Source organism: Centruroides vittatus, unplaced genomic scaffold (assembly GCF_030686945.1).
Source record: "Centruroides vittatus isolate TY-2023 unplaced genomic scaffold, ASM3068694v2 contig_882, whole genome shotgun sequence".
NCBI classification, from domain to species: Eukaryota; Metazoa; Arthropoda; class Arachnida; order Scorpiones; family Buthidae; genus Centruroides; species Centruroides vittatus.
In genome coordinates this window covers 3,343,986-3,355,355 of record NW_027122574.1, presented here as the reverse complement: position 1 = coordinate 3,355,355, position 11,370 = coordinate 3,343,986, and the positions used below count along the sequence as shown (strand labels likewise).

The following is an 11,370-nucleotide window of genomic DNA, read 5'->3' as shown; positions in this document are numbered from 1 at the left end:
TTACTGTTTATATTAATAAAAAATAAACTGAAGTTTGGCAAGTGTGATGGATTCATTCCATAGTTTCTAACTTCGTGTTATAAGGCTCGATAGAGGCACGCCGTCAAGTAAGCGAGCGAGCGAGCGAACGAGCGGCTTAACAATGCAAACCTTACTATACCGAAATTAGAACAGTTTCTGTTTATCCGAATTTACACATCGTCCAGACAAACTATGAGGTTCGTCGTCATCTGCTAACTTTTTCGATCTACGTGTCAAATTTCATCGAATTCCGACCATTCGTTCTTGAGTTATCGATTTTTCTCGATATTTTCATTTTACTTAAAATTTCGTTTCTCCTTTGATGAAAACATTTCTATTTTGCGAAATTTCCGTTTGTAGTACACTCGTCATAATAAACTTCATTTTAATTTTAATTTTATTTTTGCCAAATTTAAATTCTTATGTAACAGGATAACGAATTTTCCTAAATTACCGTAGTCAATATTAATTAATATAATGTTCGAACTCTGGATTAAAGATGGGAAAAATCCAGTTCCGGTTCTGGAAATGGAACTGTTGGAACTGATCCAAGTGCAAAGCTGTTCCGACTGAAAGATTTCTCGGAATCGCTTTGTCTATTATACTAGGCGGTTTCAAGAAATCATTGTGTTCTATCGGAAGTGCTGTTGAACTCGACGGTTTCTCATCGGATATATATAAATACTTTTTTCAGCTTTTTCCACCTTGTGGGCACTAAGAGCCCCTTTTTTAAGCCAGCCTATTATGGGATCGGCCCGGCTCGTAATGAAGCGGGCGTGTGGTGATGCACTGAAGCCCACACATTCGATCGTATCACCCCAAATCAATTCTCGAAGGTTTTTACCCCCGTTTGAATTCGATTCCGGGTAATTCACAGCGGTGGGATGCCACATTGACCGCTGGGACATCCGGTCTTTATATATATACTAGAAATAAGCCTGACGTTGCCGGGCAAAAAATATCAAAAATTAAGATTATTACATTAGTTCGTACTTCTAACTCTTCTATTATATTATATTAGTATTTGATTTATATTTACTAATGTTATCTTACGTAATGGTTCATCAAAACGAGTGACAAATGAAACACGTGTTAAAAATTGTTTAACTGATGCACAATAGAAAAATTAAAAAATGTTTAAAATGTGTTAGATTGCTCACTCGGTATGATAACCTTTGAAGTTATGTTAATCAAATACTCATATTATAAACATTAAAAAGAAAACCATATAAAGAGTTTGGTTATTTCAACCTACCATTGTCACGTTTATGGGATGCTCGGTTGGTACGGAATGGCACAATTCCATTGGTCAAGTACACAACAATTGAAAACGCGATAGTTTCATTTTTTAAAAATATCATACTTTTTCTAATATAAACTTTAAGGAACTGCATCATTCACAACCGACTCTCAAACAGTAATCTGTCAACGATTGAATTTTGCAAAAAAACGAACCAAATATTTAAACTCGGCACCCTCGACAACAACTTAATCTATACAAGTTGTGATTACCAGAGCCCCTTCGGTCACTAATATAAAGTATTTCCACTAATTAGATGTCTGTCCGTCGTTTTTTATGTATGTCTACTTTTAATTTACCCAATGAAAGTTGGTCAGAACCGACTTGTAACTTCTTACAAAACCTTTTATTTAACACATTTTGCTTCTAATTTACAACTTGTAAATCTTATAACAACTACAAGCAGTATGCAACAGGGCCCGAAAGTACCTTTGTTGCTCATAGATCATTAACTGTCTGGAACTCTGTCGGCCATTAATTCTATTTTAATAATTTAATTAATCTAATAATTAGTTTTATTAGATGTCATTCCATGGTAGGACGTTTTCCTCTATCGCACCAATTAATTTCTTTGGAACCGGGCTGTCACAAAATTCGCACAATCACTCCACGAACTGGGATATGTGTTTGGACTTCATCACGAGCACAGCCGTCCCGGTCGAGGCAATTATTTAGAAATATTATAGAATAACATCAAAGAAAGTAAAATTTTTAAGAAAATTTTCTCTTTTCAGAGCATAATTTATGAAATATTATGAATTTTATTTCTCTTCTCGCAGGTCGAAAAAGTCAATTTAAGAAACTCTTACCAAGCGAATGTCTTTTGATTAACGAATTCGACTACAATTCAAATATGGAGAAACAACTTTCTCGAAAGATGGATTTTCTAAAACAATGGTAGCGGAGAAAAAAGGAATTACTAAATTATTGCAAATCGCCGATAAGACTGGATTAAGTAAATCTGATATAGAAAGGGTTAATACTCTATATAATTGTACAAATATATAAATCTTATTGTGTATTATTTAAAAAAAGTGTACTTAAATAAATTACAATTATTGAAATTACGTGCGATAAGTAAATCTGTAGTAAAATATAAGACACGAATTTAAAATAAAACAACTATATAAATACGTGCGACAGATCGCGTAACTGCACTTCAGTGCATTTTTACTTCCGAGTCCATTCAATCAAAGAAATAACAAAGAAGCCGTTCACGTATATAAGAAAATACTAAACATCCGGTTATAGGTTAACATCACAGTCCTATCTATATATATAATCGAGACGACTTGATAATAATAATAATAATAATAATAATCAGCGCAGAGCCCAAACGGTTAGGAGTTGAAAGTTGAAATTTGGTACACACTTACGGTACGTCACGAGAACGCACAGTAAGAAGGGATTTTTCGAAATTCCTCCCCACGGGGGAGAGGGACAAAATTAAGGCTTAACACTTCCATAACACTTCCATTGTTGATGGAAGTGTTAAGAGAAAGCGACGTGCAAGACGTAGATTACGTTTTTTTCGTTTTTGCGGGAAATGGAAAATATTTTTAGACCCATCTAAAAATTGTCTATTTAGTCTGGAAACGGGGGGACCCAATTCTTGCATTCGGTGAAAACGGGTAAGGTTGACTATAACGTAAAAATCTTAATCTTCGCTATCGTTACTTTTGCCCGAGCAACACCGGGCCTACCTGCTAGTTTATAATAAAAACAAAAAATATACAGTGTAACTGATTGGCGGAGAACCGTCATTAAATGAACCATCCAATTTCCCCGAAACTGAATATTATCAATTAAGAATACGTTTCTAAAAATAACAATTTTATCCAGGTAATAGCCAACCTACTAAAATGAGCATTACTTACAATCGTTATAAAATTATAACGGTGTAAAAAGGGAAGAATGTAAAACGAAAGACTGTAAAGCGGTTTAGTATACGCGCAAGTTTTATTCTTATATCTACGAGATGCGTTTATCAAACAAAATTAGAATTTACTGTAACTATTACCGGTCGTTTTTACATTTTAATTATAGTAAGATGATGAAACGATCAATTTAGACAAGATTTGTCATTGTGACCAGTCGACTCTTCGTTGATTTTTATAAGAGATTGTTCATAAATGATGTCTGCAGTTTTGTTGAAAATTTTACTTTCTCTCCCCCTCTCGCTCCAGTTCGCCCAAGTTTCCGTAACCTCTTCTCTTCTACGGACGTCCAACAAAATTCAACCTATCCTTAAAATCTTTGTCACTTTATGAATGAAAGATATCATAAGTATAAACAAAACATACAATTTCGAAATATATATAATATAATGAATTAACTGTAAATTTGAATGAAATATACGGACGTGCACTGAAGCTCAACCGGCTATTTCACATCGTCTTTATTTTCTCTTAAATGACCTTTTTAAAAGTTCAACCCTACATTTTTCATAAAAGTATCATACATAGGTTTACAAACTATTATTTTGTTAACATTCAATCAGAAATATATCACATTTTTAAAATAGATCTAACAAGTAAGACATCTTCGAAGATGGTAACATCGTTCCTTTGTAACAAGCGTATTTGCTGATTAAATACATCGAAATGAGTAGTGTTTAGGGTCTGAAAATACATTAACACACTGTCTGTTATTTCTAATGGGTAAAATTAATTCGGACTTCGAACGATTCTGAGTTTGAACGGCGCCCTGCAATGAATCAAATTTGAGGTGGCACAACTTATTTCATATCGTCCTCGTTGAAATATTTTATGTTTAATAAATGAGTAATAATTTTAAATATGTAATAAAGTTATTTGAAATAAAGTTCTTCTTTATTTTTCAAAGAACTTTATTATATTTTCACAAACCGTAACAGACACACGCCATCAATGCCGAATTGATATCATCGTATCTGCATTGTCTTCAAAAATTCGATATTCTTCGAGTATCAAATTGTATAAATAGCTTCAACCAAACTTATTGGTTTTCACAGAAAAATAAATGGATAAGAATTAAATAACAAAAAAAGCTAAGAAATTTCTATATAAAGTTCGTCATTTTACGATGTTTACACTACAGTAAGAAAAATCAATGAAAAAGGTATGTTTTTACATATTTTAGTATTATAAGTATACTTATTCAATTATTTTAATTAATAATAATTAATAATTCGAGTGAAAGGACAATACTCGACATTATCTCTCAATTTTGTAGGTGCATCTAATAATTATGCTGTATTTATAACAATAAAGAATTTTATTAAATAACATTTAGACTTATTTTTATATAATAAAATAAACTTTTTATTTAACGTAAGGATTTCATAAGGTAAAGAAGAAGAAAATCCTTGATTTATAAGCTAGACGATTATGATTCTCTATACAATTACTTTGTAAGTATTACAATTATATTAGTTCTAATATTATCATTATTACAAAATTTAATTTATTTATTTTTATAGATGTTTATTCCTTTCCTATCAAAAAACTGTTTTAGCAAACAATGAAACTTTAATAATGCTTTATATAAGATCTTTATGAAATATGACGGTTTTAACAAATAATGAAACCTTCAACGATACTTTGTATAAGAGTTCTATGGAAAATGTGGATTTATTCGAAGGCGATATTAGATTGGATACGCCATTTGGAGAGGTGATTTATAAATTTTTAAACATTTATCCTTCGTTTGTTCATTTTTAGAGCCTATTGTTTTTGCAGACTCGAGGGAAAAGCCATGCCGGAATGCTGTTCCAATGATCTTCGCGCCTTTTAATTTCTTTAACAGAATCGCAAGATGTGTCCAATTTTCTGGATAGGGTCTATCCATTAAGTTCTTCGTCGTCCACGTGTATCTTACATATCAGAATTGAACGTTCATTACGAAGGACTTTCTTGGAAATATTTTATGATGACCCTGGAATCCACACCTTGTGGAAGATCAAGAATTAGACGACCGAGAATGTGGCATCCTAATCGTATGCCTTAACCAGTGTAATTAAGATCTATCGAATAGAAGAAAACAATCTCTCCATGTTTAATATTCTTATGCGTATTTGTTTTTCGGATTTTCTACTGCTTCTTTCTTGCAGACACAAAGGAAGCCTTATCTAGTGTCCATTGTGAGTTTGCACAAAATGCTATTAGGGTCCTGCGCAAACCCACAATGGGCACAACAATTTTCGCCTGTCGTTACGGGTCCATTCAAAATGGAGTTGTTTTTCCTGGTATCTGTATTCGGAATGGTGAATGGATAACGGATGCCACAAACTTTGTAGTCTCTTAACATATATCCGATATTGTATTGATATAAAATTATATCCAGAAATTTTTTTAAATTAAAAGAATTTTAAAATATTTAGGGTCGAGCCTTTGTATTGGGTCACAGAATTTGGGATGATGGTATAATATATTACAAGTTTTCTCCTGACCTAAGTACGTTATTTTCCTGTATTTGAAGAAATTAAAGATATTGATTAATATAATAATAATACTTTTATCTAGAAATTACCAGAATTTTGCTTTTATTAACAATTCTTGGCGCCATCGAGCAAGTAACTTGCTTACGTTTTGTATATAGAAGAACAGAGGAGAATTATATTTATATACAGGAAGGGATTGGGTAAGAATATTTATACAGATAGTTAATTATTTACGTTATATTTATTATAATATATATATATGTATATATATATATATATATATATATGTACATTTCAGATGTAATTCCCACGTTGGGAAAGAAGGTGGACGTCAGATTCTTAATTTAGGAAGCCGATGCTGGAACCTCGGAGTTATATTTCACGAATTAGGCCACGCTATTGGCTTGTATCACGAACATACTCGACCGGAACGTGATGAATATATAAAAATTCTATGGGATAATATTAAAGAGGGTAAGTCATTGTGTTCAATATATTTTATGCATAAATAGTTTGAACTGATGATTTTTCTTTAATGAGCAGAATATAGAAAAGATTTTCACATTTTCTCCGACTCTGGATTATGTGGCAATTATAGTTACGACACCGTTATGCATTATGGTCCTAAACTCAGCGCTAAATATGATAAAGTAAGTTTCGTGCCAATTCTTCCAAATGTCACCGTTAAAGAAATTGACGACCGGCAATTTTTCTCAGACTCCGACATTGAATGTATTAACAAGATATACAACTGCAAAGTAATTCTGTCTTAAATATATAAACACAATTTAGTTCATTATCTAAATTTTACTGGAAAACTTTATTTTATGTAGAAAATAATTAAATTTTTCTTTTTTGGGTGGTATTGAATATCCTAATTCTTATACAAGCATGTTTTGTAGCTATATACCTTATTTGTCTAATATAAATTACCGTATTTATATTGTCTTGAAATTGATTTATGTTAGTGTCTACGAAAACAATTTATTTTCGAACAGCGATTTTGAGAGTCCTGGATAAGCGTCCTCTTATGAAGCCCAAATCACACTATACTCGATACTTTATAACATTTGTATCCGAACTAGTTTAGGAGCAAACTGTACGACAGACTTACGCTTGTTTGCCAGTATTTGAGGCTCCTAACAGCACGACAGGCTAAAGATTTCCTGTATCTAAAACCGTTACTGTTTATATTAATAAAAAATAAACTGAAGATTGGCAAGTGTGATGGATTCATTCGATGGTTTCTAACTTCGTGTTGTAAGGCTCGGTAGAGGCACGCCTCAAGTAAGCGAACGAGCGAACGGACGAAGGGCTTAACAAAGCAAACCTTACTATACCGAAGTTAGAACACTCAGTCCATCTGAATTTACACATCGTCCAGACCAGTGGTCCCCAACCGTATACCCGCGGGCGCCATAACGCCCGCCGATCGTTTTACGTGTGCCCGCCGCTGTGCGACCACGATAAAAATAAAAATATTTCGGTTTTCAATAAAATGCTATGTAAAAGTTTTTTCGTTTTTAACGATTAACCACTCAAAAGTAGAAATGGCGTCCAACACAGATAAAAGCACAAGGCGAAATGCGACCGATCTCTTTTTCCCCTCCGCCAAATCTTCACCAACCAAATTTTCCATACTTGAAATGAAATAAACCGGTCCGTTCTGAATATCATAAAATCAAAGTACAGATCACGACTTACAGACGAACACCTTGACGATCGCTTACGAGCAGGAATATCATCGTACTCTCCTAATTACGAAGCAATGGCCGATGAAATGCAATGCCAAAAATCACATTGACTTTCGGTTTTATATTTTTTATAAAGAATTTTTATACTCTGTAGATTTTGTATGCATTGTTTAGTAATTACTTGTTTTGTAAAAATTATTGTTAATAGTCTTGTGTATGTTTTATTACATTTTTGGAATTAAATGTTTTCTGTACATTATGTGTATGTATTATTAACTATGTCCAAGTATAAATTCACCTTGAAAAAATAAATGGTGCCCGCCGTCCGGCCGGTATTCTAGAATGTGCTCTTAGGTACAAAAAGGTTGGGGACCCCTGGTCCAGACAAACTATGAGGTTCGTCGTCATGTGCTAACTTTTTGATCTACGTGTTAAATTTCATCGACTTCCGACCATTCGTTCTCGAGTTATCGATTTTTATCATATTTTTCATTGTACTTAAGATTTCTCCTTCGGTCAAAACATTTATATTTTGCGAAATGTCCGTTGAATCACGCTCGTCATAATAAACATCATTTTAGTTTCAATTTTTTTTTTTTGGCAAAAATTAAAATTTTTAAATAACAGAATATTGAACTTTCCTAAATTATACTAGTCAATATTAATATAATGTTTGAACTTCGAACTCTGGATTAAAGATGGGAAAAATCCAGTTTCGATTCTTGAACTGAAACTGTTGGAACTGATCTAAGAGCAAAACTGTTCCGACTGAAAAGTTTCTCGGAACTTCTTTGTTTGTTACACTGGACGTTCCAGGAATTGTTTTTTTTTTTAACTCTTTCCGCCCTGTGGGCACTAAGAGGGCCTCTTTTAGTAGGCCCATTATGGGTTCGGCCAGGCCCACAATGGGGCGACCGGGTGGTGAGGGACGGGGTCCGACATATCCGAACGGACCACCCCCCACGGAAGGTAAACAATGCATATTCTGTATGTGTGAGATGAATTTCAATGAAACTATTTAAGGTTTCATTTCTGGATAGTGAAACAAAATTCATTAACTCGATATCACTTAAATTAGGAACCAGTATATATTAATACAGTTTAACATATATTACTCTCATTTAATTTCTTATTTAATTGGATTGTTTTTGAAAAATAATATAAAAATATGAAAACTGTAGTCTATATCTACTAAATTAATGAAAATTTGATAGAAATTCGTGTTAAAGTTTTTGATAATTTACATATATTTTATACATCATTTCTTTTCTTTCTACCATTTATCCCATTATACTTTAACGACTACACAACATTTCATATTTTTAGCTTATTTAAAAGCCTAACCTACATTTTAATATTTTTAAATATGAATAATTCATATTTATTTTAGAATTGTAGCAATCCTCTATTAAAGCATTTAGGATAATTCTATCGAGATCTGATGTGTATGAAAGGAGATAAGAAAATAACAGTCGAAAACATGTTTTATCATTAATTCTATAGAAAATAAATATCAAATATAACCAACATATTCGTTAGTAATTTATCGTCATCCGAGTTGGCGTTGGAACAGCCATAGCTCTAACAATCATGCAGTTACATATTATAATATATTCTTTAACGATTTTAATAGTTAATGCGTATTTTGGTAAGTGATATTTTGATTTCTTAAACGGTTGAAAAATATATTTTAATTCTAATCGTTAATAAAATATTTATAATTTAAGATTTAGGGGATATTCCAATGCAAAACCCTGATTTGTTTCAAGGTGATATTCTACTTTTTGATGACGACGACGAAGTAAGAACGATGTTATACTCACTTCAATATGTTTTATGTTGTTATAAAATCTATTGTTTTATAATAAAAATATTTTCGAACGCTTCAAATGTAGAGAAATGCCGTTGTGGGCGAAAACAGAGTATGGCCTAATGGAATCATTCCGTATACAATTGATGCTGCTTTGGGTAATGTTGCAATCATTATTCATAATTATATTATAAACATTTCATATCAAGTTATTTATATTGATGTGTAGAAAGTGCAAGGGGTAAAATTGAAGAGGTGATGAAAGATTACGAGAAGCTTACCAGGGGTTGTATAAAGTTTAGACCTAAGGAAGATCAAAATGCATACGTCAGGATATTTAAAGGAGTAGGGTGAGGATTTGTTTAAAAATCTAAAACTGTTACGTGTAATATTATATATAAATTAATAATTGTACGTATTTTATGTAGATGTTATTCTCACGTTGGTAAAACATTAGGATCACAACCTCTGTCTTTAGGACCGGGTTGTCTTTCGTACGGGCACATAGCTCACGAATTGGGACATTCTATAGGGTTTCAACACGAACACAGTCGATCGGATAGAGATGATCATATAACAATATTCTGGGAACATATTCAGAAAGGTAAAGTACACGATATTAGCAGTAAATATTGTCTTTCACATTCGATAATCTCCTTATTCTTGGAATGTAACATTACACTTTATTATTATTATTATTTTCTAGGCATGGAAGATCAATTGAAGAAACTTAGCCCTTCCAAGAATCTTATATTTACCGAGTTCGATTACGATTCTATCATGTTGTACGGTGAATGCATATTTTCGATCGACTCCCTTGGAAAAGAAGACGATGGTCGCCAAGAAGGAAGGAGTTCGATTGAAAGACGTTAAAGAGAAAACAATTAGCAAAAGCGACGTTTATCGAATTAGAAAATTGTATAAATGTAAATAATAACGTTCATCATATTAATAAAAATTTGTTTTGTGACATTGAAAATATAGAAATTGATTTAAAATGTAAGAGTAAGAATTTATTAACAATTACGATTTTTAATGAATCTGTTTGGTGTTTTTTCTAGGGTTTTAATCGCAAATAATTAATCTCACCTAACGAATTGTTATTACCGAATATTGAAAAATCCGTCTGTAAAAGATATCTAAAGTAATCTCTTCCAAGTAATTATTGAAAAATTACAGAAAGTAATGAAATTTTTAAGATAAAAAGAAACATTTTATTCATTTCAAAGTTAACAAAGAAATATACTCGACGTCACCGTGACGTCGAACACATGAACACATTCTTTCAAGTTAACTAGACATTTTCTGTTACAAAAACTGTCAAGCGAAAGTGTGAACATTAACAATGTATTGCAATCTATTAATATAGGTCCACGTGTAATTCGATGACATAAATGGGAATACTTAATATTTTAAAGCCATGTGGTCCCATTCGTGTTCCGCAATTTCGTATACGTACTCCTTTATAGTCGTGTATTGTGTCGACTCATTTCGCTATGAGAAGGAACGTCGCTTGGTTGATAAACACTGAAGCACAAGCATACACGAAACTCACGTCATTTCTATTTATCTCGTATAAAATATCTATGAAAACTTCCTGACGATTTGACGGGTATAGGCTTGTCGGTTTGTTCTGCAAAATCGTAACCTCGTGACAAGTAGGCAGGCTTGAGAGCATGAATCAGCATGAATCCTTTCAGGCTGCCACAATGGCACGTAGATATACTTATATTTCTAAATTCTGGGCGAAAAATGACGAGCTGAGGCATAGAGAAATCTGTTATGCTCAGAGCAATTGTCAGTGAATTCTGAGCAAATTCTACTTTTCCGAAAAAAATGGATGACATTGCAAAATTTAACACATAAATAAGAGAATATGGCCAAAAGTTTTCAAAAATTAGTAAGAAATGAGCGTGAAAAAAAACATTTTGGGCGTGAAAAAATGAAAAAGTATTATTTGTAAGTGTGTATTAATGCTGTATTTCTTAATAGTTGTAATATTAAATAAAACGTGCCCAGCAAAAATTATATAAACAAAATCTAACACCTTATCTTCGCTGAGAAAGTTTAATTTTAAACGAACGTTTTCGGCCTATTCTATAGGCCATCATCAGGCTAAAAAATC

General features: G+C 32.5%; 1 protein-coding gene and 1 pseudogene across 9 annotated transcripts in view; both read left to right on the top strand.

Annotated features, from left to right (window-relative positions):
• Nucleotides 1-11,370, top strand: part of LOC136983456 (astacin-like metalloprotease toxin 1) — a 35,895-nt gene that overhangs the window by 12,434 nt on the left and 12,091 nt on the right. The window contains exons 1-3 of one of the 9 annotated variants that reach the window (XM_067280205.1): nt 4,873-4,974; nt 5,682-5,750; nt 5,814-5,941. The exons of 3 other annotated variants lie outside the window; for them this stretch is intronic. In XM_067280205.1, the coding sequence (XP_067136306.1) occupies nt 4,918-4,974; nt 5,682-5,750; nt 5,814-5,941 (254 nt within the window). In that variant the 5' untranslated portion in view covers nt 4,873-4,917. Of the gene's footprint in view, nt 1-4,682; nt 4,713-4,872; nt 4,975-5,681; nt 5,755-5,813; nt 5,942-11,370 lie in introns of those variants that run through there. 5 more of the 9 variants (XM_067280204.1, XM_067280207.1, XM_067280202.1 and 2 more) reach the window with 5 other exon arrangements.
• LOC136983390 (astacin-like metalloprotease toxin 5) lies at nt 8,991-10,285 on the top strand (annotated as a pseudogene).